The sequence below is a fragment of the Pleurodeles waltl genome, chromosome 11, assembly GCF_031143425.1.
Source record: "Pleurodeles waltl isolate 20211129_DDA chromosome 11, aPleWal1.hap1.20221129, whole genome shotgun sequence".
NCBI classification, from domain to species: domain Eukaryota; kingdom Metazoa; phylum Chordata; class Amphibia; order Caudata; family Salamandridae; genus Pleurodeles; species Pleurodeles waltl.
In genome coordinates, this window is record NC_090450.1 from 708,754,545 (window position 1) to 708,782,061 (window position 27,517).

At 41.9% G+C, this 27,517-nt stretch overlaps 1 protein-coding gene across 4 annotated transcripts in view; it reads left to right on the forward strand.

The window, feature by feature from the left end:
* The window catches only part of LOC138266027 (PH and SEC7 domain-containing protein 4-like), a 257,026-nt gene that overhangs the window by 102,170 nt on the left and 127,339 nt on the right, over positions 1 to 27,517 (forward strand). For all 4 annotated transcript variants that reach the window (XM_069214335.1, XM_069214338.1, XM_069214336.1 and 1 more), the window contains 4 exons: positions 14,939 to 15,023; positions 15,310 to 15,955; positions 22,729 to 22,893; positions 24,866 to 24,946. In XM_069214335.1, coding sequence (XP_069070436.1) covers positions 14,939 to 15,023; positions 15,310 to 15,955; positions 22,729 to 22,893; positions 24,866 to 24,946 — 977 coding nt within the window. The remainder of the gene's footprint in view (positions 1 to 14,938; positions 15,024 to 15,309; positions 15,956 to 22,728; positions 22,894 to 24,865; positions 24,947 to 27,517) is intronic.

A 27,517-nucleotide genomic window follows, 5' to 3' on the forward strand; every position in this document is an offset into this window, starting at 1 on the left:
TTGATGTCTTTCACCCACTCATAGAGTCCAGACATTAGATCTGAGGTATATAGTCACCAGATATGATGAATATTATTCAACATCTTCACTATTAACCGGTCACGGATTAACTCTTTTCCAAAAACGGTAAAATTCAAGTATCACCAACACTGCCCAATACCATCCACAGCTTCCCCGCTACCATGACTGCTGAAAAACCTCAAATGTCCATGTAGATTTTCATACCAAACTTTTTCTGTAACACTGTTGTACATTTTAAACACATCTACATTTTTCATCGTTGTTCGCCATCTCTCCTTCCTTCCTTTCTGGCAAATGTAAGGAAACATTCAAACCTTCCTCTCTCACACAGTGCAACAATGTGGTTTGTTTTGTATGCTCAAAAACCCTCGCTCATTAAACCAAAGTCTCCCCACACTCCGTTCTGAACATATCAATAAGAGTTGCTTAAAAAGGCGTTGGAGGAGTCATATAGTTGGAGCAGACAGCAGTTTATGGACCCTGTTACATTTACTGTTGTCCTGCCATAGTTCAGCAAGGCAGAGCCCAGTAGTGTAGTGACGGTGCTGCCCAGGGCTCTCCAGGTCTTTGACAGAAAATTCAGTGTTAGTCACATGAGGTGATGTCATGAGGCCTTCTGCACTCAGCTTCTTCATTCTGGGTTCCCCTATCTGTAGTGCTGTAACTCTACTCTCGCGATGCAGCTGCCAAATGCACCTCATCCTTTGCACAACTCCTCAGTTGCTGCATACTTAGAATACAGTTTCTTGTAATTACCTAAGCAACCAGGAATAGTTTTGACTTTACAAAGAGCCTTACCTTCATAAAATCACGTTTGACCTTTGTGTGATGGTCGAACTAGCTTTTGCATGTATAGTGTTATGTTCATGCTTTATTGCTTGACACATGCATTCTTGGTTGCCCTTCCAACACTAGCATTAAAGAGAGATAAATGGTTCCTCCCCCTTGCCCTACAACAGGCTGCTCTAACAAATGTAAGAGTAGAAGACCACCACCAAAGGGGACTGTACACTCCATGAACTGGATGTCTATATTAGTGATTTAAAATGATTTAAACAACGATGAGCAAAACTTTTAGGTATTAGATGTTTGTAGAATAAATGTTTGCATTCAAATGTGCACTTAGTAAGTATGATAAACATTTTTTTTTAATTAATTGCAGCCAAAGACTAATAGTTTTGAGCCCTAATTTGTTAGGTTCCGCCTGCACAGCTTGCGCACTGTGCTTGCGAAGTCTTTTACTAACAAAAAAAATAATCTTAAAAGGGGCTTACAACCCGCCCTTGCTTGCCTGAACTTACCATTGTCTTATTCCAACATCACTCAAATTTCCTTGCATCTCATTGACCAGAACGTTGTCTGCTTTCACTTCCTCCTGGTTTTGCTGGGCATGCTATCGCTTGGAGATTGGACGAAGTACACCTTCCGGTCACTGGCTACTGACCAGTGTCCTTCCACTAACTACGTCACTCCTCAGATACTTTTTTTTATTTAGGAACAAGCAATCCACCTGCACTCCTGCCTTCCTCCCACTCTCGGCTGTTTAAATATTCCTAGACATGCACCCCCATATGCGGGCTTCAGTGGTGTGTTGCTTGATTGGTGGTGGCAGCTGTGCTCGTGTTGTTAGGAAATGCCAGCTGTTTGCTGAGCATACGTGATCTTCCCAAGAGCAAGGCGTGGGCTCCAAGCAAGCACTTGTTAAGATGCACCCTTACTTATTTAATTGTGTGGATTGCAGGTTAAAGCCTCTAATGAGAGTGCACAGCGCCTGTGCAGCTTCTTAGGGGGGATTTCTGTGACTTGAAGCATGAATCATGTGCTGAACGTGAGCTAAGACTCCCATGATACCCTCTGCATCACAACAGGTCCCAGCTGTAGATCACGTTGTAATAATAGCCCCCAGGCCTCAGTTTGTCTATTTACGTTTTAGCACAAAAGCACAGTGCTGCAACATGCAAATTTGTATAAAAAGAAATCCAAATCTAGATGTTTTCGCTACCTAGTCCTCTTTGAAGCCCAGTCGGTTCATGTCCTTAGTAAATAGGATCAAGTCTTATGCTGACTTTGTGGGAAAAATCGCAATGTGGGTGCATAGAGTTTGCAAGAAAATGGGTGATTTTTAAACTTTACTCCAGCGTTTTCCTCTTAACATATTCTCATCCTAAACATTGCAAGTTAGTGCGCAGATAAACTAATCCTTGTTTGTCCCGGATCCTGTTTTGTAAATCCCACTTTAGGCATTAAACTCCCTCAGTCTCCGCACACAAACACTCACACGCACAACATCCCATTTCCAAGTTGCAGGGGCAGCTGGACATTGGCAATATCATTATCTGAAGCACTTAAAACGGGCCACTTGAGACCGCTTTTCTGAGATTAGTCCCTCCCGCATTGTTGTTGCCATCCCTCCCACACCCTCTATGTCCCTTTTCCCCCACCTGAGAAGAAAAAGCGCTATGATGGGCAGTACTTGCTGCGCCATAGCGGTTTGCTGTAAGCCATCTTTCAAGACATTAGCAAAGCCAAATAGCTTGCACAGATTAATTTGGCTTTGTTAAGGCTTTCTTAAGATGCTGCACTGCAGCCCCGGGTGCTGTACATCATTGTTTAAAGTAAATAAAAAAGAGCTATGGCGCCATCAACACTGGCTGTCCCATAGCACTTTGTTTTTATTTACTTTAAGCCATGTTGCGCAACATCTTTAAAATATTGACAACGCCATTAGATCTCAAATAGGCAAAACCTATTGGCTTTGCCATTACATGTCTTTATTATGGGGTCCAACTTGCAGAGCAGTTTGCCCATGTAAATTCAACTTACACACTATGGGCATGAGTACAACTTTGGAGGCGGTGTTAATCCGTCCCAAAAGTGACGGTAAAGTGACGGATATATCACCAGCCGTATTACGAGTTCCATAGGATATAATGGACTCGTAATACGGCTGGTGGTATATCCGTCACTTTACCGTCACTTTTGGGACTGATTAACACCTCCTCCAAAGTTGTAATCAGGCCCAATATGTTTTGATTTACGAGTAGAAGTTATTCACCGAAGGTGACCATGCACTCGTAAACCCTTTTATATATGCAAAATGCTAACCCACGATGGAGTAACATTGTACATAAGTGAATCCCACTGAAGTAGTGGTAGTGGGCAATCCACAATTAAGTTTTTCTTGGAAGTTGGGAAAGACTCACAATCTCAAGAGTTTTGGGGCATTTTCAAACTTTGTGGGTACCTACCAACACAGAAGCAGTTTGAGTATTACTCAAGTCAAGAGCAATTCAATATCGTTTTCCCAGGGTAGAAAAGGGAAAATAAATCCTCCAAATTGTGCTCAAGTGTAGGAGATGAGGGTTTCTCCATGGAGAATATTATTTTCCCTGTGGGAAACAAAATGACAAAGAAATTACATTGCACAAATATGATGATATTTTCCCATGTACAGTTTGTGAACTCTGTACAACTGTACATGCAGAACCGCCTCTACATGGTTGCAGTTTCATATTCACACTAGGTCCATAAAAGTATGCATGGAGAACCGCCACTGTAATAATAAATACGAACTGCATAAAATAAATAAAGCAAAAATCATTCTGCTATTTGACGTTCAGGAAAAACATGTGATTGCAGTTTTTGTATGCTTAACGATGATTCAAGTAAACAAACAACTGTATTCGAAAATAAGTGCTTCACTCCTGGCCCTGGGGAAGGAGGTGGGTCTGGCCATGTTTGTTGTCTCTAAGGAGGAAGTTTAGTGCATACATTAACACTCCGACTCAGATTGTTGCTTTTCAACATGTATTTGTTGGAGCGATCTCTTCCAGGATTCACTCACTGCTCAGTGGGTGAATCCTGGGGCAATAACAAGTGGCACAGTGGAGAAAAGGTTACAATGAAACATTGTCATGTTCATGACCTGCCTAGTTTGTTCTTGATGCATGGGATCTTGTGACTTGCAGAACATGTTTTTTATCGAATTGGGAACCTGGTGGCACTTGTGAGCAGATCTTTGCCCAACAAGTGCAGCAAGGCAGCGATATAATGCACTCAAAACATTCTGAACATCACTTACCTGCCAAAAAGTCGCCAAGAGAGCCTGACCATCACTAGAGTGGACCTACAGTTTCCTGTTCTATTGGGGCAGTGGTGTGAGGTTCACGTGGTGCACAATTCCTTTATCTAACTCTGTGCCTCATTACTTTGGATAGTTGTCTGTTTTTCAGAACTGTAGAGTATTCATTTATTTGGAAGTGTCTAGCGTGCATCAATGGTTTTGTGTAGTCTACAATACAATATTTTTGATGTCACTTGTTAAGCATGTTCGTGTATGTGCGTGTGTAACCATAAACTAGTTTCATAGCCCTTGTAGACAGCATTGCAGGCAATAACCAGGAAGACAATGCCACGTTAGTAACTAATCCCTGGAAAGCAGCTGGTTCTTCATACTTGTACGGAACACTACCTGGTTCTCTTGGAGGCTGATGGCATTAGCTTGGCTGGCAGGGTGAAGCCAGCTCACCCACTTGATTGTGTGTTTTTTGCAAAACCAGATCACTCAGAAAATTGTCCTAAATGATCCTGGAGGAACTGGCTGTTAGTAGAGGGTCAATCCTGCTTGCAGATGATGCTCTCAATATAAATTATTTATTATGCAAATAGGATAGTTATGAAAACACACTAGGACCAAGGACTCCACGCAGGATTGATACAGGCTGTAAAGTAACAGAAAGGAGGATTTAGAGACCAAGGAAGATTCTGCAAGTAGAGAAAGAAGGTAAACACTCAAGACTAGAAAATAACTGACTGACAATGTAAAAAAAGGAATAATTTACTACCAAGCCAAATATTTAAACAGGGAATCTCGTGGTGGGCTTCTGTTCTAAACAAGTAAAAACAAAATATTGCCCCCCATCCATGTAGAGAGGATGCAACAGGAGCTAGATTTTACAGGCTTAAAAATCTCATTGATTAACAGAAAACTTATTTTGGCACCTGAGAGAATGGAAAGAAACTCAGTTATTTCTCGAACTCTTAACTCCTGCTGTGCGGAGGACGGCTCCATGCAGTCCTAACCACCTGTGTTTACATGCACGAGAACGGCTCAAATCCTGAGAGATTTCCGTTTTTTCAGCCTCAGAAGCTGGGGAAGAGCTCCCACCAGCAGCCAGAGGCATTTGTTTTGCATTGTAATTACGATTGGCGTGCACAGCATGATGATGTCATTACAGTCAAAGTGAAAAAGACAATGCTGGGTGGTAGGAATTTTGTGGATTCCTGTGGATTCCGAAAGTCTCCATCACGGAAATGTAGGCAAAATGCATGATTTCAGACAAAGTTTGAGGTTTGCAGGGTATTGCAGGTTAAAAATAAACCTCATAGGATCCACGCAAGTCACCCCAACCTGAATTCCCCTAGGTGTCTGGTTAAAATTTTTTTTACAGGTTTGCTAGGTTTTATTAAGTGCTGGCTGAGCTAGGGCCTAAAATCCACAGCTACTCATTTTGCAAAAAATGGGCCAGTTTTGAGTGGAAAAATGTGATGTAGCCATGTTGCGTTTTGGGCTGTTTCCTGTCGCAGGCACTAAGCCCACCTGCACAAGAGAGGCACCATTTATATTAGAACACTTAAAGGAATCCTGGGTGGAAGGAAATTTGTAGCTTCCTGCAGATTCCAGAACTTTCCATCACAGAAATGTGAGGAAGATTTGTTTTATTTTTAGTCAAAGTTTAAGGTTTGCAAGGGATTCTAGTTAAAAAACCTGGTGAGAGTCAAAAAACACTACCCATCCTGGATTCCCATAGGTGCCGGATGAGCTAGGGCCCAAAATCCACCACTACCCACTTTGAAAAAATGGGCCAGTTTTGAGTGTAAAAATGTGATGCATCCATGTTTTGTTTTGGACCATTTCTTGAAGCAGGCACAAGGCATCCGCACACAAGTGATGTACCATTTTTATCAGAAGACGTAGGGGAATGCTGGGTGATGGAAGTTTGTGGCTTCCCACAGATTCCAGAACTATCCATCACAGATATGTGAGGAATATGTGTTTTTTTAGTCAAAGTTAGAGGTTTGCAAGGGATTCTGGGTAAAACAACCTGGTGAGAGCCACGTACATCCCCATCCTGAAATCTCCTTGCTGTCTAGTTTTTAAAACTGTACAGTTTTGCTAGGTTTCCCTAGGTGCCAGCTAAAATCCACAGTTAGGCACATTGCATAAAAAGGGTCAGTTTTCAGTGGAAACATTTGATATGCCTATATAGCCTTTTGGGGCCTTTCCTATCTCGGGTACTAGCCCCACCCATACAAGGGCACTGTTTTTATCCAGAGGATTAGGGGAACACCTAATAGTAGAACAAGTGTTATTACTAATTGTAGTTTTCTGCATTTGTTCTTCCAAAGCCAGTGTCGAAGATGGAGACATTTTGAGAAATTCTCTCTTAATTCACATGCTAGTATGTTTACCCACAAATTTCGAGATGTGCAAATAAACACTGCTACTAAACTCAATAACTTGTGCACATTTCAGAAAAGTCTAGGTATCCTTGATACCTACTTTTCACTCTTTATATTTTACCCTATGAATTACTGTATACCTGGTACACAACGAAAAACTATTGCAGGGAGCAGCTCAGTTATTGCCTCTGGGTGACTTGAGTTCTTGGAACACCCACAAACCTTATAGATCCTCACAACCAGAAGGGACCAGCAGATAAAATGGCATATTTGCTTTGTATATCAGCCATCGTGACGAGAAGTTACAAATGAAAACATTGCCACACATGGCAGTTTTTCCTACTCATTTTCAATATTTTTTATTTCAACACTTAGGGCTTGATTATAATCTTGGTGGATGGAATACTCCGTCACTAATGTGTCGGATATTCTGCCCGCCGTATTACTATTTCCATAGGATATAATAGAAGCCTAATACAGCAGACAGGATATCCGGAATGTTTGTAACAGAGTAACCCCGTCTGTCAAGATCGTAATCAGGTCACTAGTTTATTTGGGAAAACCTTGAAAGTCCTACACATATGTCCCTTACTGAATTCAGAGTATTGTCTAATTTTCAGAAATGTATAGCTTTCTAGGATCCACCATGGGTTTCACACCCATTTCCATCACAAACTATAAGAAGGTTGAAAGCACCAAAAATAGGAAAAATGGGCTATCTCCCAATAAAATGCAAAACCCTTGTTAAAAAATTGGGTTTTCTGACCGAAGTCTACCTGTACCTAAAAGCTGATAAGTTGGTGATTTTGGCACTCGCAAACCAGACACTTTCTTCTACAGCACTTTTTTCCCATTTTTCCCCAAAAACCCAAAATGTAGGTATATTTTGGATAATTTCTCCATCTCCTTGAGGGGAAGCCACAAACCCTGGGTACTTTTAGCATCCCTAGGATGTTGGGGAAAAAAAGGACGCAAATTTGGTGTGGATAAAAAGTTATAGAGTCCTAAGCGCAAACTATCCAAAAAAAAGTCTTAGTGGAGGTTAAGTGGCTTAAACCTGGGATTCAGGGTAGTAGACCAGTTTTTCTTCTTAAGCTTCCTTATTGAAGTGCACTGTGTTGAGAAAGAGACTGATCAGTGCTGCCCTCTTAAATCTTTCTATTTAATTTGATCTGAAGGATAAATAAATGACGTAAGTTGTCTAAAATACCCACCAATCCACACAGTCTTGAGATAATAAAGGATCTGTATGTGTCTGCAACTGCCCCATTATACTATGGCCAAAGAGGACAGCTTTCCCAAATGTTTCATATCATTTAACTTGGCTGTCAAATGATCTCTGGTCTATTGCCCTTTGTCAATGATTTTGATATAAATGTTATGAGTTACCTGTATGACATCATTACATGATGTTAAGCAAGAAGAGGTTTCTCTTTAACTAATGCTGATGACTTTATTCCTGTGGTAAGAACATGGCATCTCAGGCGTGCACTACTCGATAAAACTGATGAGCACCAATAGCTAGTGTCTGTTTCTTTACAAAAAAGATGAAAATCTCAACACTGAAGGGCAAAAATTGTGAACCCCTGTACACCACTATCCAAAACCAAACAGCTGAACTCACTAGGTGTTGGATGCTAGAAGCAAGTATGCGAAAGGGTCACTGGTTAAGAGCTTAGCACCTGCAGAAGGCTAAATTCTGAAGCACTTATATTACAGCAAAGGCTAAATTTAATCAAAGCCAAGTGTAGTATGCAGTCAATAAACAATACTATGCATCTATCAGAGACTGCGACTGCATTAATCTGTAATGCGATGACCATGTTAAACCAGATAAGTCTCCATGTTACACCCACACCACCTTTGAGAGTCATGAGATGTGAGGGGGTGCTTTATCACAGGCCTAATAAGTTTTGGGGGACTTTTAAATTGGACAATATTTGAAGTACTGGAAAATAGTGATTGATGTCACATATAGCCTCCTCCTTATTTGTAGCTTTTACGATTGCGCCCTTTCTTGATGGTACCGTATTCTTCCATTCCTCTCACGGTGATTTTGAGCCCCTTTAAAAGGACATCTGTACAACTGTTTTTATTTTTAAATGTATTTGTTTTTAATTATTTATCTGACCATGACTTAAAGGATGTAGGCCAAAAATGTCAGTTTAAAATGTATAATATTAAATTGATTAAGGCATCCATTACAAATATTTAGTAATTCCTAATTCAGATGAATCAGTGTTCAAGGAGATGTGGAAATCCCACACTCCCCTTCCACTGGACGTTTCACCAGCTAAAAGCTGGTGGTATCTCCTGGTGAGAAAGTTACAAAAAATTGGAACTTTCCACAGAAACTGAGTGAGGTAAAGCTGATTGCTGCAGTAATTACTCATGCCTCATATCTCAGGGCACCAAGGGGATGTAAGTTTGAAAACTGTGATACTCCTACATCCTGTAATTACTAGTCCCCCTATATCTCCAATCCAGGGGTGCAGGAATACTGCATGGTATGTGGCCTAAATATGCAAGGAAGACAGGGTTTTGGACTTTGGGCATAAGAAACAAAGCTAGCTAGAGTCTAGTACTTGTAAGCTCTATGGAGGTACTACGCATAAAACACTGGAGAAGCAACTAACAACCACAGACAGTAGGAAGGAGTGGTGCTCATAGAATCAGTCAAAGGACATAATGTTGAGCCAGAGTTGCACCGCCTAAAGCTTAAAATTTGTGAACAGTATAGTTCTTTTAGACAAAGTTTTGTTCATCTGAATAACATGGAAACTCCCAGAGCTCCCAGATGTCTGACAAAAAACTCTAAGCATAGGTACTTAAACCCTTGTCCCGCAATCGGAATTTACTCAACATTTCAGTTCTCAGGTAGGACAAACAGATGTGCATCCTTTATAGGTGTAATAACCCCTTCCTTGTACATTGATAACATTTGTTAAACAGTGCCCCCTTACAAGTATAAATGCAACCTTGGGAAGCTTTTGCAAATGCCAGAACGAGAACAGCATATAGCTCTCCCTTGTCTTCCCATGCCACCTGGAGTGGAACTCTGCAAAACACCCTGTTAGTCGCTGAACTTTAGCATGTATTAGTGCTGTAGCAATGCGTTCATGTAACTCTGACAAGATGGAGTCAGTTTCGTTTTTGAATTTGTGGCCCCAGTGTCCACAGGAGCACAACACACAAGGAGATAATCCTTGAAGTAAGGATGATTCATCAAATATGATGACTCTTGGAGTGAGGATCATTAATCAAATACTTATGTGTTAGTCAAACCTAGATATATCTCATCTCCTCCAGATGACCTCCAGTTCTGATGGTCCCTGAATCTGTGTTTGGTCTTATGGTCACAGGTCCGAATCCTGACAGGGCCACTCAAACTTTCATCTTTCTGAGTACCGTTGAGTAACAATTATCAATTGTTATTCAGTACCATGATGTCCCAAGGGGTGAACGTGTGCTTTACAGTATATGTTTTATGTTTTTAATTGCATGTGTTATGAAATATGGAATGCGGAATACAACAGACCCATCCCTCCAACAAATGCAGACATGTCAACCTAATGTAAATTCAAACAATAAAATTAAAAAACCATACAATTTAACAAAACTACACAAAACCACGAATGATTTTGTGTGCAAAGCAATCACAAAATGCTTAAACCATCTGGACTATTTCTTAAACATACTGCCGTTCAGTGTTAGTCCTCCCACGTCCCCATCAAAACTCACACTCACATTCGGTTTAACAGAATCTTTACATACTCATTCTGATACTGGTACTTACTTTGCCTCCTCCAAGCAACAAAGAATACTGCAGCTTAAGAAGCATTTCCCCTATATCTCATCTACATACCACCACCCTATCACATCTGTGTTTTTCTATTAGATGTTCTTTCTGTCTGGCCAGACAATTATCAACTTGACTGAGACACTTTCCTCTTCTGGCCATGTCCAAAACAACCACTTATGTCACACCTTAACTGGAAAGGGTACATCTGTACATCCCCTTTTTAGGGTTGAGCGTGCGCAAACGCTCTGGACCATGTTGTAATCTCTCTGTGGTCTTCGAACCTTGCCTATGTCACGCCCGTGACTTTCATTAGTTCGTGTGCTTGCCTTTTAAAAATCGATTGATTCCATTTGTGAAAGGCATGCATACGTCATGCCTTTTCCGGTGTTTAGCCCTCCTCGAGCGCACCGGTAAACTACTGAAACCATATGAGGCTCTGTGTTTTCAGCTGGTTTCTGGACTACTTTATCTTTTCATTTCCTGCACCGCACGATCTCGCTGGGCAAAAGCCGAGCGCTTTGCATGACATAGACCGTGTTACATGGATAATTGCACTTTTGCTGGTTACGTGGATAATTGCATTTTTGCCGGTAACATGGCTAATTGCACTTTTGCCGGTAACATGGCTAATTGCACTTTTGCCGGTAACATGGCTAATTGCACTTTTGCCGATGAGTTTCACTGTGAGTGAACTTCTGTTTCCTTTTCAGTGTCTCCTTCACGCTTATGGCGACCATCGGCTTGCATATGTGAAACTGTTTTGCTTTTCATTATTAGTTTATGTGGGAAGAAAAGTCCAGTTTGGAGTTTACAACGCTAATAGCTCTAATGCGAGCAAACACAAGACCCGTTGCATTGCAGATGCTTGTTAACAATAGATTTCTTCTAAATTCTCACCCGGTCCCATACCCAAAATAACTTCTTCCTTGCCTCATACCTTTTGCTATGCCCTGATTTTACCCTATCCATAATGTCTTATGTTTCTTGTCCATCTTCCATGATGCATTTGAAACTGAGTTATGTTGGTAGAATGATGGTATAATGCTGTGGCGAGACGTCAAGTCTATATGTATTGACCACTGTGGTGGGTGACAGCATATGAGAGAAATGCACAGCATATGAGAGAAAGTGTGCTTCTGAATTCTTTGTGCAGTGTTAGAAAAAAGTTCAAATACACTTCATGCAACTCATTGTTATATATATATATATTTCTCTAAAGGAGGAATATACAATTAAAATGTATAGCTGATTTAGTCAAATCAGTCCCTGTGATATAATTGCGCATTCATTCACTTCAAGTTTAGTATTTGTGTATTAGCAAACGTCAGCTCAAAGTCTTGTAAGGTACTGATTTTGTGTGGGAAAGTTCAATATGGATATTATTTTTTATTATACAGCACTGTGTATTCAAGTCAATTCATGACTGCATTTATTTATTAATTTACAGAAAGCCTTCAGAGCCCTAGGTTACAAAGGATTTATTCACCAGTGTTAGATCTGTTGGAAAGTTATTCGTCAGGGTCTACAGTTGGTTTACTTCAGGTCCTTGCTTTGCGCAACTCCATGTTGCTTTGGTAGGCAGGTCTATGTAAGAGGAGGATGGACAAGCTTAAAAGAAAGCCTACAGACTGATTTCAGACCCCATGGGCAATTAGAGTATGGACCGAAAATGAGGTGAGGTCACTTCTCTCACTGTGGCTTCATGTAGGTGGATGCAACAATACATCCAGGTAGACTTTTCTGACCAGGTAAAGGACTAGGTTCTGTATAGTCTACTTGTGTCTCCTTTATTTTGAAGTATATTGGTGATCAGATCTAAGATTTCTATTTTGAGATCCAGTTACTGTGTGGATTGCTCATACTATATTACTGAGTTTTTATTTTAAAGTTTCCATTGGTCACTAAGACTGTTTGAATAAAAACTTGCTAATTGGTTAAGAACACATTGGTACTTTGATTTAGGTGAGAATTTAAAGTGTATTTAGTTAAAAAACTGCAGAGATCTAGAAAAATCAGACAAAAGTCGTCCTGGCATTCCTGAAGAAGAAGAGCTCCCTCATAGCTAATTGGCATATATATTTATATCCAATTAGAGTTTCTAGAATGAGATCATATGGACTTATGCTTCATTTTTCTAACATGCAGATGCAGGTATTAGATTATATGAAAAGGAGAAACTGAACAGTCTTCACAATTATCTACATAGGAAAGAGACACCTACAAACAAAGCCATTGTCAAAAGTCATGCTTCAGGGGCTAAAATACAAACTGTTTAGTGCGAAGTGGAAGCTTCCCTATAATTGTCTCACAAAGATGGCTACAGAAGGTTACACAATAAACCTTGATATGCCCAAAATGTAGGGTGATCATAGTGGTTAGTAGGGCCTGCGTCACCACTTCAATCTGTGTCTGTGTGTTCATATTCACAATCTTTTTTTTAGGAGTCTGACTGATCTTAAGAGTGTTTAATCCTAGTGTATTATCATTGCTCCTATTATTTATTGATTTGTAGGTGGCCATGCATTCATGTTTATGTTCCCAATATACTCTATTTTTTCTTGACATATATGTAGCTGTTATGTTATTGGTATTTATAATAACGCAAACAGCTAACTCCTACAGGAGTATTCCAACTTAGATTCTTCGACCTAAAAGAGTGCTGGTTGTCTTCCCTTCTAAAAACCTTAAAATAACCATGTTTTAGCACTTTTTTGAAAGATGTAAAATTTTGGCCAGTACTGACCGGGGTCGGCAGCCTATTCCAATGATGTGAAGCCAGGTAAGAAATGTTGCAGGCTGTTCGAATGCGACTGGAAAATGCAAGTGCAGTGTTAAATTATCTAAGACTCCTGGAAAGATGGTAGAATCTAATTCTTGTATGAAGATATGCCGAGCCTACACCATACAAGGCTCTATGGGCATGGCAAAGAAGCTTGAAAATACACTGCTTTCTAACTGGGAACCAAGGTAGTGATCTTAGAATTGGACCTGAGGGGAAGATGGGAGACCAGTGGGGCAGCTGTATTCTGAATCTCCTGCATTTGCGACAGAAGAGACTCCTCTGGGGCAACCAAGAGAGCATTTCGGTAGTTCAAACGACTAGTTAAAAGTGCCTTCGTGATGGACTTTCTATAGTTGAGGGGAATCCAGGGAAAAACCTTCCTGAGCATACGAAAATACCATAACAGGAACTGCAGACTGCCTTGACTTGATGAGCGCTAGAAAGCTTGTTATCCAATAAGATGCTCTGATTTTTTTACCACCTTCCTTGGGCAAGGGGCGATTTCCAGTTCCAGGGGCCACCAGCCATCCTACCAGATCTCATTAGTTTTGCCAAATAAAAAAAAAAATTACGTCCCCAACCCCCTCAGCCCCAATAATTTGACACAGTTCTGTTTCATCTAATATGCCACACCATGCCTGCAGTCAGTGATTTTGGCTTTGGGTTCCTCAAGGTTTTGTCCAAACAATATCACTAATTGGGTATCATCAGCATAAGACAGAGTGAATAGGGCTCCACTGTCTTTGCCGAAGTGGCCACATAAATGTTGCAAAGCGTTGGAGTTAAAGATGATACCTGAGGCACCCCACTAGTATTAGTCATAATCCGGGATTTAAAAGGGGGAATAAAAAACACTTGAGATCTATCTTCTAAAAAGTTTGTTAGCCCGGCCAAAGATTGCACGTACACCATAATATCATTCAGTCTTTGAATCCGAACTGCATGTGAATCTGTATTGAATGCTGCAGAGAGGTCAAGCAATATCTGCTTTTAATCTAAACTGGTCTTGATAATATCGCTAACAGCCGAGAGAGCTGTGTCTGTACTGTGGGCTGCTCTAAACAGAGACCGAGATGGGCTCAGTATATGATTATTTTTTAAGTATTGGAATATTTGTCTGTCTTTTAAACAATTTCTCAGTAATCTTAATTGGAAAGGGTAGCAGTGAAATTGGATGATAGTTAGAAATGGTGGTCAGATCTATTGTAGACTTTTAGGTCGAGCGCGCAAGTGCTTTGACCTGTTGTAAGTATTGTGGGTGTTTAACCACGCCCACTGCACGCCCATCACTTCACTCGTTCCTGGGCTTGCCTTTCAAAAATCCTTTGTTATTATTGGTGAATGCTTTATGCTTGTCCCTGCTTGGGGAGGTTTTGTTACAGTTTTGCATACTATCCCCGTTACATGGATAATTGCATGATTGCAGATACATTTGACTGCGAGCAAACTTCTTTTTCTTTTTGTGTCTCTCCTTTACGCTCATGGAGGCCATGGTGCTTTGAATCGGCTTGCTTATGTCAACTGTTTTACTTTTACTTTTCAATTTATGTGGGAAGAAAAGTCCAGTTAGGAATTTACAACACTAATAGCTGTAACTGGAGCAAATGCGAGTCCCATTGCATTTCAAATGCTTGTTTTTAAATTGGGGAGACATAGGCCATATGTTTTTATATTTCCCATTTTTGAAAAAGTTAAATGTGTATTAAAAGCAGTGACCACTAACACTGTTGTGTGCTGTAATAATATTTAAGCTTCACTAGGATTCTCGTTTATTGAAGAATGTAATTAACCTGTACAATGTGCAGCTGACCAGGACTTTGTAGATCTAAAACATGTCACATGTGAGTCTCCTTGTGCTTCACTCTTTCTAGGAGACAAGTTCTTCCAAGCCCCTTCCACAGCAGAGTGAGGCATCCTGCAGCTCTACGGTGGTCCACACTTTCAGCGGTGAAACAGGTGAGTGTGAATGCATGTACCTCCAAATCTGCCCACAGAGATCAAGCCTAGACTTGTCAAACAACAGAAAGTAGCAGGGTCTGTAGCAGACAAATGTCCATGGAGAAAAGACTCTTTGAGTCCTCTTTGTTTTCCACCAATCAGGACTTGTATGGACAGACTGGCATCTTGACCATAGTTGCCAGACCAGGGGTGTGTAAGGCCTGGGAGGGGACCTTCAGTGGTAGGTGCTGGGATAAACCTTGTTCCTTTCAGTCTGAAATGTTTGCTTTATCTCCCACTTTAGGTGCGACCCAACGTGAATCGAACCTTGACGAAGGCCTCTTGATTTCAGACTCCAGTTTTTCTATGATTGCTGCCCTCCTGCTGGATGTGGACTTTGCCCAAAGCAATCTGCCACTCAACACACGGGACTCATGCAATAGTGTTGCTGAGAGTGGTCTATCTGTCCACTCCCTGGGCCCACAGGTGAACACTGCTGAGAGCTATCTGCCTGTTGACAGCACGGACCCAGAAGTGAGTGCTGTAGAGAGCTGTCTGCTGGTCCGCACCCAGGATCCCTTACGGAACAACACGGACTGCCATCCACAAGTTCACACAGAGAATCCTCCTGTGATTGCAGATGACAGCAACTTGTCCACTGTGTCAGTCAAGTCTCCACCCGTCACCCCGGATCTCATCTCTTGGGAAGAACCGATTCGTCATCCGGTGATTTTCTACACAGGGCGGCCAGCTACCCCGGTCCATTTACTGGATTGGTCCATGGACAGACGGAGCCATTCCTATTCCAGCTCTGACGAAGAGGAAGTGGATGGATTTGTTAAGGTTCAGAGACCTAGCAAAGCCTTTACAGAGGACGCAAAAGTGACTGACAGTGAGACTGATGATGCGGAAGAAAGCTTCTATACCAACTGCCCCAGCCCTTCGGGAAGGTCAGTTTGTTTTTCCACTCATACTCTTCACTGTGGCACATTTCTGTAAATAGTCGCCTGCATGTCCCGGTGCTTCACATAGTCACTCGCTCACTTTTTAGAGTATTTGGTGAGATCCACTGAATCTCCCTCGGGAGAAGTCATTCCCAGATAAGACCCTACTTGCCTCAGTAGTCTCACCCATGCGCTTCAGTCACATACTGATCTGTGCAGAGCAGTCTTACCTTTAGAGAGTTCCCATTACTTCAGTAGACTCGCACAGTTTATCTTACCTATGTGGGCGTCACTCTTTTCATAGAATGGCAGGCATAGCCAAAAGCTCTGTTATTTTACAGACTCTTACCTGCTCCTGCCTGCTTTCTTCTGGCTTCTTTGACTCGGCACCTGTTACTGCTCACATGCTTTCTTTGGTTTTCCTTGTCAGCCGTCGGCTTCTTGTGAATTGAACGTGCCTGCGATGTCATTGCCTTGGGTAAAATACTCTTGCGCAGTAGCAACATTTTGCATTAACCCACTCCATATTCCCTTTGCTCTAGAAATTCGTACCTAAGAAGTACGATATTCTGCGTTTTTAATAAAAAAGTACAAAACCTTCACAAAGTATATTGCAGATAATTAGGAGCCTCTGCTGTATACCTCAACTGGTTAAAATCAGGTTGTTTTTTTGAACGTCTAACCGAGACCAGCTGTGTGTTCCTATGCGCCACTGCTGATGGACTGCTGGGGTAGAGAGCCAGTTGTAATTATAGTGTTTAATGAAATTAGCTGAAATATTTGTGCAAACCCGTTAACATAAAGAAATTCCCCTAGCACCTCAACTACCTGAAATCCATCAGCCCCATAATTTTAAGCATGGACTTAGATTTCGAAATCAGTGGTGTCTGTAATTTAGGCATGGCATTTTACTTAGCTTCTTTCAAAACGTTTCCTGAATGGCTGTGTGTACCATAAGGGAGCACGTGAGTGAGTAGAGTTTTATGGGTGACACCTTGAGGTCATACTCTTGCAACTAAATTACATAAGAGCACCCAAGAAAACATCCTTACCTAGTAATACTATCACACACGGAAATATCATCTATAGTGCCCTAAATAGTGTTCACAAAAAATAATGTTCAATTGGGTATGCTCTGCAAAGATCATTTTTATAGATGGTATTTTGGACACAGTGGTCATGCCAGACGATGTTTTGACAACAATGTGAACCCTGTCTCACCCGCTCTCGACTCTCATGAAACAGTATCACACAAACAACAGACTAAACTCTCAGAGATGTAAGGCTGTTGTCTAGTGCTTAACTTGTACCAGTGTTTGCAGATGGTGGGCACCAGCTCTCATTTTTGGGGAGCTTGACTTATTTTTTATCATAAGTCTTTGACCCAGTGTAAGAGAGGGAAAGGCAGAAAAAGAAGAGAAAATTAGGAAGAGAGTAACAAAGATAGAAAACAAAACATGAATGTAACAGAACCCTCAAGAGGGAGATAAGGAAACAGGAACCATAGCGTGGTGGAAGAAAGAAGTATGAGGTGGAATCTTAGCTAGGCAGGGGTGCTTTTCAGCTAGTCTGCCATTTGGCAATACTTTTGTTAGGCTCCTATAAAAGCTTTAGACCCTACACCTATGATTTTTTAAAATAAATAAATTAAGCACTCCTGTGCATAAGGCCACAGGTTTCTTGGTATTGAGAAGTGAAAGCCGCTCCGGCGGAAGAAGCAGAATATACTGCAAATTTACAAAGACCACTCAAGAGCAGAGGATCCAAAAGACAGCTAACTTGGTAGTGAAAGAAGACTAAGCACTAGAGGACACACTAGCAAGATACCGTGAGATTCTGTCAGTAAATCACGGTCAATGAGAAGGGGTTGATCAGTATTAATTGTACCTACATAAGACTGCTCAAACACCTAAGAATTCGAGGTATGTTGGGGAGAAGGAAAAATAGTCTAAAATATAGAATGGAAATTCAAGGTCTAATGTGCGTAAGTAACATATGCACACGAGCCTCTAGTCCTGATAATAAATCAAAAGCTAATGACAGTAAATTACTGATGGATATGACTTTACAGCTGTCTAACATTGTTCAGTGATGTAAACCTCCAACTGTGGCTCTGTAGTACACATAGATAAAAATGCAATACCTGGCAATATTCAGAGGAAACTGACTCGCATACACATATGTGTACACTCCCTGCAACTTGAATTAATGCCATCATAAAGGAGAGCTCTCTCAATTCTAGTGGGCTTTGGGCCGGCAACATGTTACTTGGCGAAATGCTGGAAATGTAGAGGACCTGTTGACAACTATTGAATTTAAACAAAACAAACGGTACTACTTTAAAATCCCAGATGGAAAGCACTTGAACTCCCGTCTCAGAGACCACTAGTCCGGCATCTTCCTCCATAGCTCTTGGCTTGCTGAGATGCTATTTCTGCCTAGCATGTAAGATCTTAGAAGGCCTACTTTTCTGGCTTGATGTCTTTCCCCATCACAAATTATTATTCTTGAGAAATGTAATGGTTATTTGCTGTGCAACTGAATGTCGGTAGAAGGAAATATTGACATTCAGAAAGCTATTCTGCTGTTTTTCTCACTCCAAACCCTGACATTTGCAGATAGCACATGTGATATCATGACTCGAAGAAGATCTATCTTCTGTAACCCCTTGGGCGCCAAGGACGTAATGGTTACGTCCGTGGCACTGAGGCACCACGGACGTAATCATTACATCCTAGTGGCTCTCACCCCCCCCCCCCCCTCCCCCCCATGTCAGGGCTGGAAGGGGAATCGCTTGCCCTTCCACCCCGACCCCCCGTGACGTCTGATGACGTCAGTGCACAATCGTGAGCTGACCTGATCAGAGGCACCACTGCGCTCGAAGCTCAGCTTCCAGCACAGATCGGAAGAAAAATGCAGATGCATTTCTCTTCCGATCATATGATGAGGGCCAGCGAGGCTTCAGAGGAAAGGAAAGGAATTTCCTTCCCTTTGATGTCTCTCAGAGCATTTCAGCTGCCGGAACGTGAAGCGATCCGGCTGCTGAAATGCCCACTAGACACCAGGGATATATTTTGAAACTGAAAGTGGCATAAGGTGAGCGACCCCTTAGGCAAGGGTCAAACCCCTGGGGGGCAATTTTATTTTAGGCCAATCTGCCCCCAAAGGGGGCAGGAACCACTAGACACCAGGGATTTTTTTTTTATGGTCAATTTCACGCAAGGGGAGCAACCCCTGGGTCCGCTCCCCTGGGAGGGCAAATTATATTTAGGCCATTTCTGCCCCCTTGGGGACAGATCGGTCTAGGCACCAGGGATTTTTATTTTTTTAAATTTGCTTTTACAGATGATACGCGACCCCTTAGGCAAGGGTCACTCACCTGCCTGGGGGGCAAATTTATTTTAGGCCATTTCTGTCCCCCCGACTCCTAGATTGGCCTATTTTTGGAAGGCCATAGCCCACCAGAGACCAGGTGGGGGGGCAAAGAACCTACTAGATGCCAGGAAATTAAAAATAAAAATAGTGGGGTGGTGGCTACCAACCAGTATGGGCATGGTGATGTCCCCACCCCAACTGACGGGGTAATAGTCTTTCAGCTCTCCCCTACATACTAAAACATCTTATACTATGGCAAGCAAGAGGACATTCGATTATTTTGTGTTTTGGTTTTACATTTGAGGCATGAGACCTTGTCTAACTCTCAATATTGTCCCACTTGGAATGGTGAGGGCTACACTTTTTGGACTTTGGGACGCTGTCATGTAGAAAAATCCATAGGACATGGCACATCTGAAAACTAAACATCGGGTGAGTCCAGGGTGGTGTGCTTCATATGCACCCCGCACCATTTTCTTACCCACAATGCCCTGCAAACCTCCAACTTTGCTGGCAATCACACATTTTTCCCACATTTTTGTGATGGAACCTTCCGGAATCTGCAGGAATCCACAAAATTCCTACCACTCCGCATTGTCTCATCTATACCTATAAAAATTCTGCCCCACTTGTCAGCCTGAAATTTTTTTTTTTTCAAACTGCCCTTTGGACCTGTTTTGACCCCCTCCCCCTGCCAATTTTGACCTGTTTTTGGCTTTTCCCTGTCACAGGCACTTGGCCCACCTACACAAGTGAGGTATCATTTTTACCAGGAGACTGAGGGGAACGTTGGGTGGTAGGAAATTTGTCCCGTTGCAGTGATCCCACACAAAAATGTGGGAAATATTTCATTTTTTAGCTAAATTTGAGGTTTGCTGAGGATTCGGGGTAAGAAAACACTGGGGGATCCACGCTAGTCACACCTCCCTGGACTCCCCCAGGTGTCTAGTTTTCAGAAATGTTTGGGTTGGTAGGTTTCCATATATGGCTGCTGAGCCCAAGACCAAAAACACAGGTGCCCCCGCCAAAACAGGTAGTTTTGTATTTGATAATTGTGATGTGTCCACATAGTGTTTTGGGGCATTTCCTTCCGCGTGCAGTAGGCCTACCCACACAAGTGAGGTACCATTTATATCGGGAGACTAGGGGGAACGCTGGGTGGAAGGACATTTGTGGCTCCTCTGAGATTCCAGAACTTTCTGTCACCGAAATGTGAGGAAAAGTGTTTTTTTGGCCAAACTTTGAGGTTTGCAAAGTATTCTGGGTAACAGAACCTGATGAGAGCCTCACAAGTCTTGGATTCCCCTAGGTGTCTACTTTTCAAAAATGCACAGGTTTGTTAGGTTTCCCTAGGTGTTGACTGAGCTAAGGATCAAAATCCACAGCGAGGCACTTTCCAAAAAACACGTCAGATTTCAATGTAAAAATATGATGTGTCCATGTTGCATTTCCTGTCACGCGCTTTAGGCCTACCCATGCAAGTGAGGTACCATTTTTATTGGGAGACTTGGGGAAACACAGAATAGCAAAACAAGTGTTATTGCCCCTTGTCTTTCTCTACATTTTTTCCTGCCAAATGTACGACAGTGTGTAAAAAAGACATCTATTGGAGAAATGCCCTGTAATTCACATGGTAGTATTGAGACCCCAGAATTCAGAGATGTGCAAATAACCACTGCTTCTCAACACCTTATCTTGTGCCCATTTTGGAAATATAAAGGTTTTCTTGATACCTATTTTTCACTCTTTGTATTTTACCAAATGAATTGCTGTATACCTGGTATAGAATGAAAACCCATTGCAAGGTGCAGCTGATTTATTGGCTCTGGGTACCTAGGGATCGTGATAAACCTACAAACCCTGTATATCCCTGCAACCAGAAGAGTCCAGCAGACGTAAAACGTGGAGAAAAATTGCTTTTTTTCAACTCAATTTAAATATTTATAATTTCAGCTGTTATTTTCTTTAGGGAAACCTTGCAGGATCTACACAAATGACCCCTTGCTGAATTCAGACTTTTGTCTACTTTTTAGAAATGTTTAGCTCTCCGGGATCCAGCATTGGTTTCATACCCATTTTTTTCACTAACTGGAAGGAGGCTAAAAGCCCAAAAAATAATAACAAGCATTTGCAATGCAACGGGTCTCGCGTTTGCTCATGTTAGAGCTGATAGCGCTGTAAACTCCTAACCCGATTTTTCACCGATCGGCAAAAGTGCATTTATGTACGTAACCCGAAAAAGTGCAATTAGCTATGTAAAGCGCTCGACTTCTGCCAAGCGAAATCGCGCTAGTAAATTAGAGAAAAAGTAGTCCACGAGCCTGACCGAAAACAGCAAGCCTCGCATGTTTTCTGTTCTTGGTCAATGCACTCAAGGAGGGCTAGCCACCGGAAAAGGCATGACGTATGCGTGCCTTCCACTTATGAAATCAAGCAGATTCTAACAGGCAAGCCCGCAAGTCAATGACAAACACTGACGTGACGTGGACAGGGCTCCTAGTCCTTTTTAATTACAAAAGCGTCTCGCTGCGATACGCATGCGTGAGCGCATGCAACGCAGGCTTGACCCTAAAAATGGGGTATGTCCCAGTAAAATTACAGAATTGTGTTGAAATATGTGGTTTTCTGATTCAAGTCTACTTTTTCCTGACAGCTGGGATGATGGTGATTCTAGCACCGCAAACCCTTTGTTGATGCCATTTTCAGGGAAAAAAACACAATCCTTCTTCTGCAACCCTTTTTCCCCATTTTTTGGAAAAAATGAAATTTTCGCTGTATTTTGGCTTCTTTCTTGGTCTCTTTTAGGTGAATCTGCAAAGTCTGGGTACCTCTAGAATCCCTAGGATGTTGGAAAAAAGGACGCAAATTTGGCGTGGGTAGCTTATGTAGACAAAAAGTTATGAGGGCCTAAGCGCCAACTGCCCCAAATTGCCAAAAAAAGGCCTGGCACCTGAGGGGGAAAAGGCCTAGCAGCGAAAGGGTTAAAGGGCTTCTTACTTCTGTGTGGTGTACTACCAAACAGGTGTCACTATATTCTGTATAATACCAGTTATGGCTATCGGACTCCTTGCTTCTACACAAGATTCTTATCACTGCTTACAGGCTTCATTCTTTAGGGCGCTCACTTCCTTCTGTAGAATGCCACTCATCCATATTGATTATCCCACACGTTTGTAGGGTTTATTACTCCTGTTCATTCTCCTTCACGATTTTTGTTTGTCTGAAGGGTCTTGATTAACATGGCTCACCTTTCTTTTTGAAGAACTTCTCTCATTAAAGAGGTTAGTCACATCATAATATTATCACTCGTGTGAGTAGCTCAACCTAGATTGCTCTTACTTTGGTTAGCTATCATTCTGGTGCTTTACTTCCCTTTAATGATGAAATATGTGCTTTCTGTGCAGCTACTCTTCAATTCGGTCACAGGAGACAGAGTTCGAGTCCATTGACGGCCTATCGCTTTCTAACGGGGCCCTCAAGGATCATGACGCTGCCAAGACATTGGCCACAAAGCTCTACAACCTGGATGGGTTCAGGAAATCAGAGGTCGCTCCTCATCTTCAGAAAAAGTAAGGAAATTAAGCAATAATGCAGCATGATGGTGGGTCAAGTGGTACCATGAGATGGGTGGTTGGATTTCTTAGTATTGGGTATCTAGAATTATGACAGATGGGTTAAGACTGCCACTATCAATGTCAGAAGTGGGCGTTGTTATTGTTTGTCATTTATATAGTACATAACCTGTTACTTTTATGGCTTTGTGTCAGATTAAGTGGTCCAAAGATGACTTTTGAAATGGTTTTGAGTTTCCCATCGCAGGCTGATGTCTAATTCCGTATGTGGAGGTGTGCAATCAAAGGAGTGTCCTTGTGTGGAAATAACTTTGGGCCAGATGTAGTAAACAAAAATTTTGCGACTTGCAAATTGCGAGTCTGACCGACTTGCAATTTGCAACTCGCAAAATGGGATACAGAAAGGTGTCTCGGACACCTTCTGCGACTCACTATGGGGTCGCAAAGACCCACCTCATCAATATTCATGAGGTGGGTCGCATTTTGCGACCCCATAGCGAGTCCCTGCACTCACAGGGATGGTGGCCTGCTGTAGTCAGCAGACCTCCATGTCTGTGACTGCTTTGTCAATAAAGCAGTTTTTTTTTCATTTTGCAGCCCGTTTTCCTTAAAGGAAAACGAGTTGCAAAATGAAAAAACTTCCGAAACCATTTGGTTTCGCTTTTTTCAGAGTAGGCAGTGGTCCATAGTACCACTGCCTGCTCTGAAAAAATATTTTTTTCGGCATTCACAAAGGGGAAGGGGTCCCGGGGTCCCATGGGGACCCCTTCCCTTTTGCGAATGAGTTACCACCAGTGTGACACTGGTGGTAACTGCGAGTTGGTTTGCGACCGCATTCGCGGTCACAAAGCAACTCAGCATGGCGATGCGGTCGCAAATAGGAAGGGAACACCTCTTCCTATTTTCGAGTCGCATCCCCAAATTGCGAGTCGGTACCAACTCGCAATTTGAGGATGAGCATCGCGTTCGGCCTTTTGCATGCCGCAAACTGCATTTTTCGCAGTTTGCGACATGCAAAAGGCTTCGTACATCTGGCCCTTTAACACAATACTTCAGAGTAGCAGCTATAGGGATCACTCGCCATATGAGTAACTGCAGCTTGAAATATGGGCCCAATTCACAAATCCGTTTGTATATGTTAGTTCAATTCGGCTTGATTTACATCTGCAGTTGTATCCATTTACCTCTTTAAAGTAAGGTACCACCCTGGTGCCATATTGTATGTAGGGGTAACATACGGTAAGAGAGGTGTCTCACACGTCTCTAATCAGCACACACAAACCTTTATAATATTTGTTGTGTGCTATTCTTCTGCAAGGACTATGATTACCTTAAAATTCCATAAGGTAGGAAAATATTTTACCATAAGGAAAAAAGAAGCACAAATGAGCAAGTTTATTTGTGCTTAGATATTTACATATCCACAGATGCATGTGGAATTTATTAAAGCAAATACAGAAATTCATAAAAGATTTTTTAGCAATACCCGAGAAAACTACAGCAGTTTCAGCTTCCCTGTCGTACTCTAAGAGCAACCTTTGTGAATTCCAAATGTAGACGGAAACCTTCGCTAGTAAAATTGTTAATATTTTTGAGAATCGGATTAAAAAAGGCAGCTTCTAATAGCAGTCTGGTTTTAGAAACTTTAATAGAGCACACTAGAATATTGCTAAGAAGAACCCTTTAAAGTAATATACATTCTTTTTCGACTTTCCTGACGTTTTTTCACACAAATAATAGCTCACTGTTTTGCAATCTTAACCCCCACTAGAACAAACATGAATCATATGGTAATAGGGGACTCCACCTTTTACTCCGTGTGACACAAATATGAAATGTGATTTATTTTCAGCCACTTCGGCACCACTGAATGAAAACTGTGACTGTTGCATACTGCTTTGAGAGCTAAACCTGTTTCCTGCATGTAACTTGTGTTTGTCTTTCACTTCTGCACCTGAACTGATTTTAGCACCGACTTCAGCCGAATGGTGGCTCAGGAGTACCTCGCCTTCTTTGACTTTACTGGGAAGACACTTGACCAGGCCCTGAGGTGAGCTTGTGGGATTTGACAAACAAAAGACGTATGCCTTGCCTATGTGTGTGACGTTTGCAGGGACTAATGGGGAGGACATCAGCAGATGACCCTTTGGCTCCAGCCTTCCCTTCCGATGGTCGCGTGCCACCACATAGGTGTTGCTGCTTACAAGAAAGTGCCTCCCCATGACCTTTACCGCAGACTCCTTCAGGTGTCCTTTGCAACTGCACAGAAACTATTTTGCTTGTTTTCCTGGTTTAATTGTGTTATGTAATACCTGAATACGTAACAGCCATTAGGATGGAATTGTAGTGCTTAAACTGTCCGAAGTGATTACAGGCAGACCTCTAAGCTTGATACAAAAAGTGTGTTGTATTACATTTGAATCCTATGAGGACAGACTCAACCTGCCATCCTTCTGCTGTCGGTAAACTGAGTACCATTAAATTGTAACACGGAAGACTTGCTTGCCAGCTGCACAGTGCTCAGTCTCAGTTGAATTTCTGTAGAATTTCAGATTCCACTCAATAAGATGATCACTTATTACATGTGCTGTTATTTATAATATAATTTTGATGCTGCTTAAGGCTGTTTGCCTTTTTCCTCATCTAAGGAAGTAAAAGCATTTTCTGTTATCTTATTAAGAGCTAAATAATACATGGATCACAGTACTGTCAACTCTTGTTTTTCCATAGACTATCATTTTTCTCGTCTAGATGCTTGCAATGTTGGGAAAAAAATGTCAGTTCACATGCATTATCCAGATGTTTGGCTTGAAGAAATTATGGGCCAGATGTAGGTAGCCTTTTGCGCCTCGCAAACGGCGAAAAACGCCGTTTGCGAGGCGCAAAAGGCCTCACGCGATGCAGAAACACATTTTGCGAGTCGGTACCGACTCGCAAAATGTGTTTCTGACTCGCAAATAGGAAGGGGTGTGCCCTTCCTATTTGCGACTGCATCGCGATGTAGAGTTGATTTGTGACCGCGAAAGCGTTCGCAAATCAACTCGCAGTTACCATCCACTTGAAGTGGATGGTAACTCATTCGCAAATGGGAAGGTTCCCCACGGGACCCCTTCCCCTTTGTGAATGCAAACAAAAATGTTTTTTCAGAGCAGGCAGTGGTCTTATGGACCACTGCCTACTCTGAAAAAAACCGAAACAAAAAGGTTTCGGTATTTTTTCTATTTGCAGCTCGTTTTCCTTTAAGGAAAACGGGCTGCAAAAAGAAAACAAAAACTGCTTTATTCAAAAGCAGTCACGGACATGGTGGTCTGCTGTCTCCAGCAGGCCACCATCCCCGTGAGTGCCTAGACTCGCTATGGGGTCGCAAACTGCGACCCACCTCATGAATATTCATGAGGTGGGTCTTTGCGACCCCATAGCGAGTCGCAGAAGGTGTCTGAGACACCTTTCTGCATACCAGTTTGCGAGTTGCAATTTGTGAGTCAGAAGGACTCGCAATTTGCCAGTCGCAAATTCTTTTGTACTTACATCTGGCCCTATGTGTTTTTCTCCTTTCCAAACTATACCATGTAATATAATAAATAACATTTAGGGGCATAGCTTCAAGGGGTGTTTGGGGTGTTACACCCTGCTACAAATGTATTCTGAAGTAATTACTTGGGTGCTTGTGCTTCCAGTCGGGTATGATCATGTTGAGATGTCTCTCCGATTTCCCCTTGGATTGGCACAGACACACAGACTCGCTCTCTTGTCTCTGTTTTGAAAGTCTCCCAAAAATGTTGGCTAGTTTGAAAAACATTGTGTTTTAAGTAATCATTGCCCCTCAAGCCCCCCCACCCTCACGCTCTGCTTCTCATACTATGTATTTTCACAAGATACTTGAGTGTGATTGTTGGGAAATCTAAAGTTCATCCGTCCAGTCTTACTGACAAAGCTACGCACCCTTATAACGTTATAAATAATGCGAACTGTAACATGACTTATAACATGACATATCAATATGAAAAGCACATATTATCGTATACTTCTGTAAGATACCAGTCATAAACAAGCATTGGCAAACCCAATAGGTCTTGCCTATTTGAGATCCATTAGTCTTGCCAATGTTTTTTAGCCACGTTGCAAATGGTTGAAAGTAAAGATAAATAGCTTTATGACACAGCTAGCGTTGACTGCGTTATAGCGTTTTTGTTTTTTTCACTTGCAGCTATGTTGCACTGAAGCCTATCTTTATTATAATGTCCCTGTAGATCTATAGTACAGGGGGCTGTAAGCTCTCTCCTGACCTTTGCATCTGGCCCTCTGTTCAAAACAGGCAAGCATTTACTCACAAGCTAATTTATGTGAAAGAAAGCAAGTAACTAGGGTGTCCTCCACAGTTACCCTTTGGGCCTCTTTCATTTTTATAGACATTCTGCAACAAATGTGTAAAACATAAAATAGCCTTCAAAAATTCCAAAAATGTTTATTATTCACATGCAGAACTGTTTTATTTTAGCAGTAGTACATCAGACTAAATCAGCAGAAGTGTATATATATATATATATATATATATATATATATATATGTTCGATGGCATGTGTAGCTGCAGTCTTTTCGAGTCACGAGACCGAGGGACTCC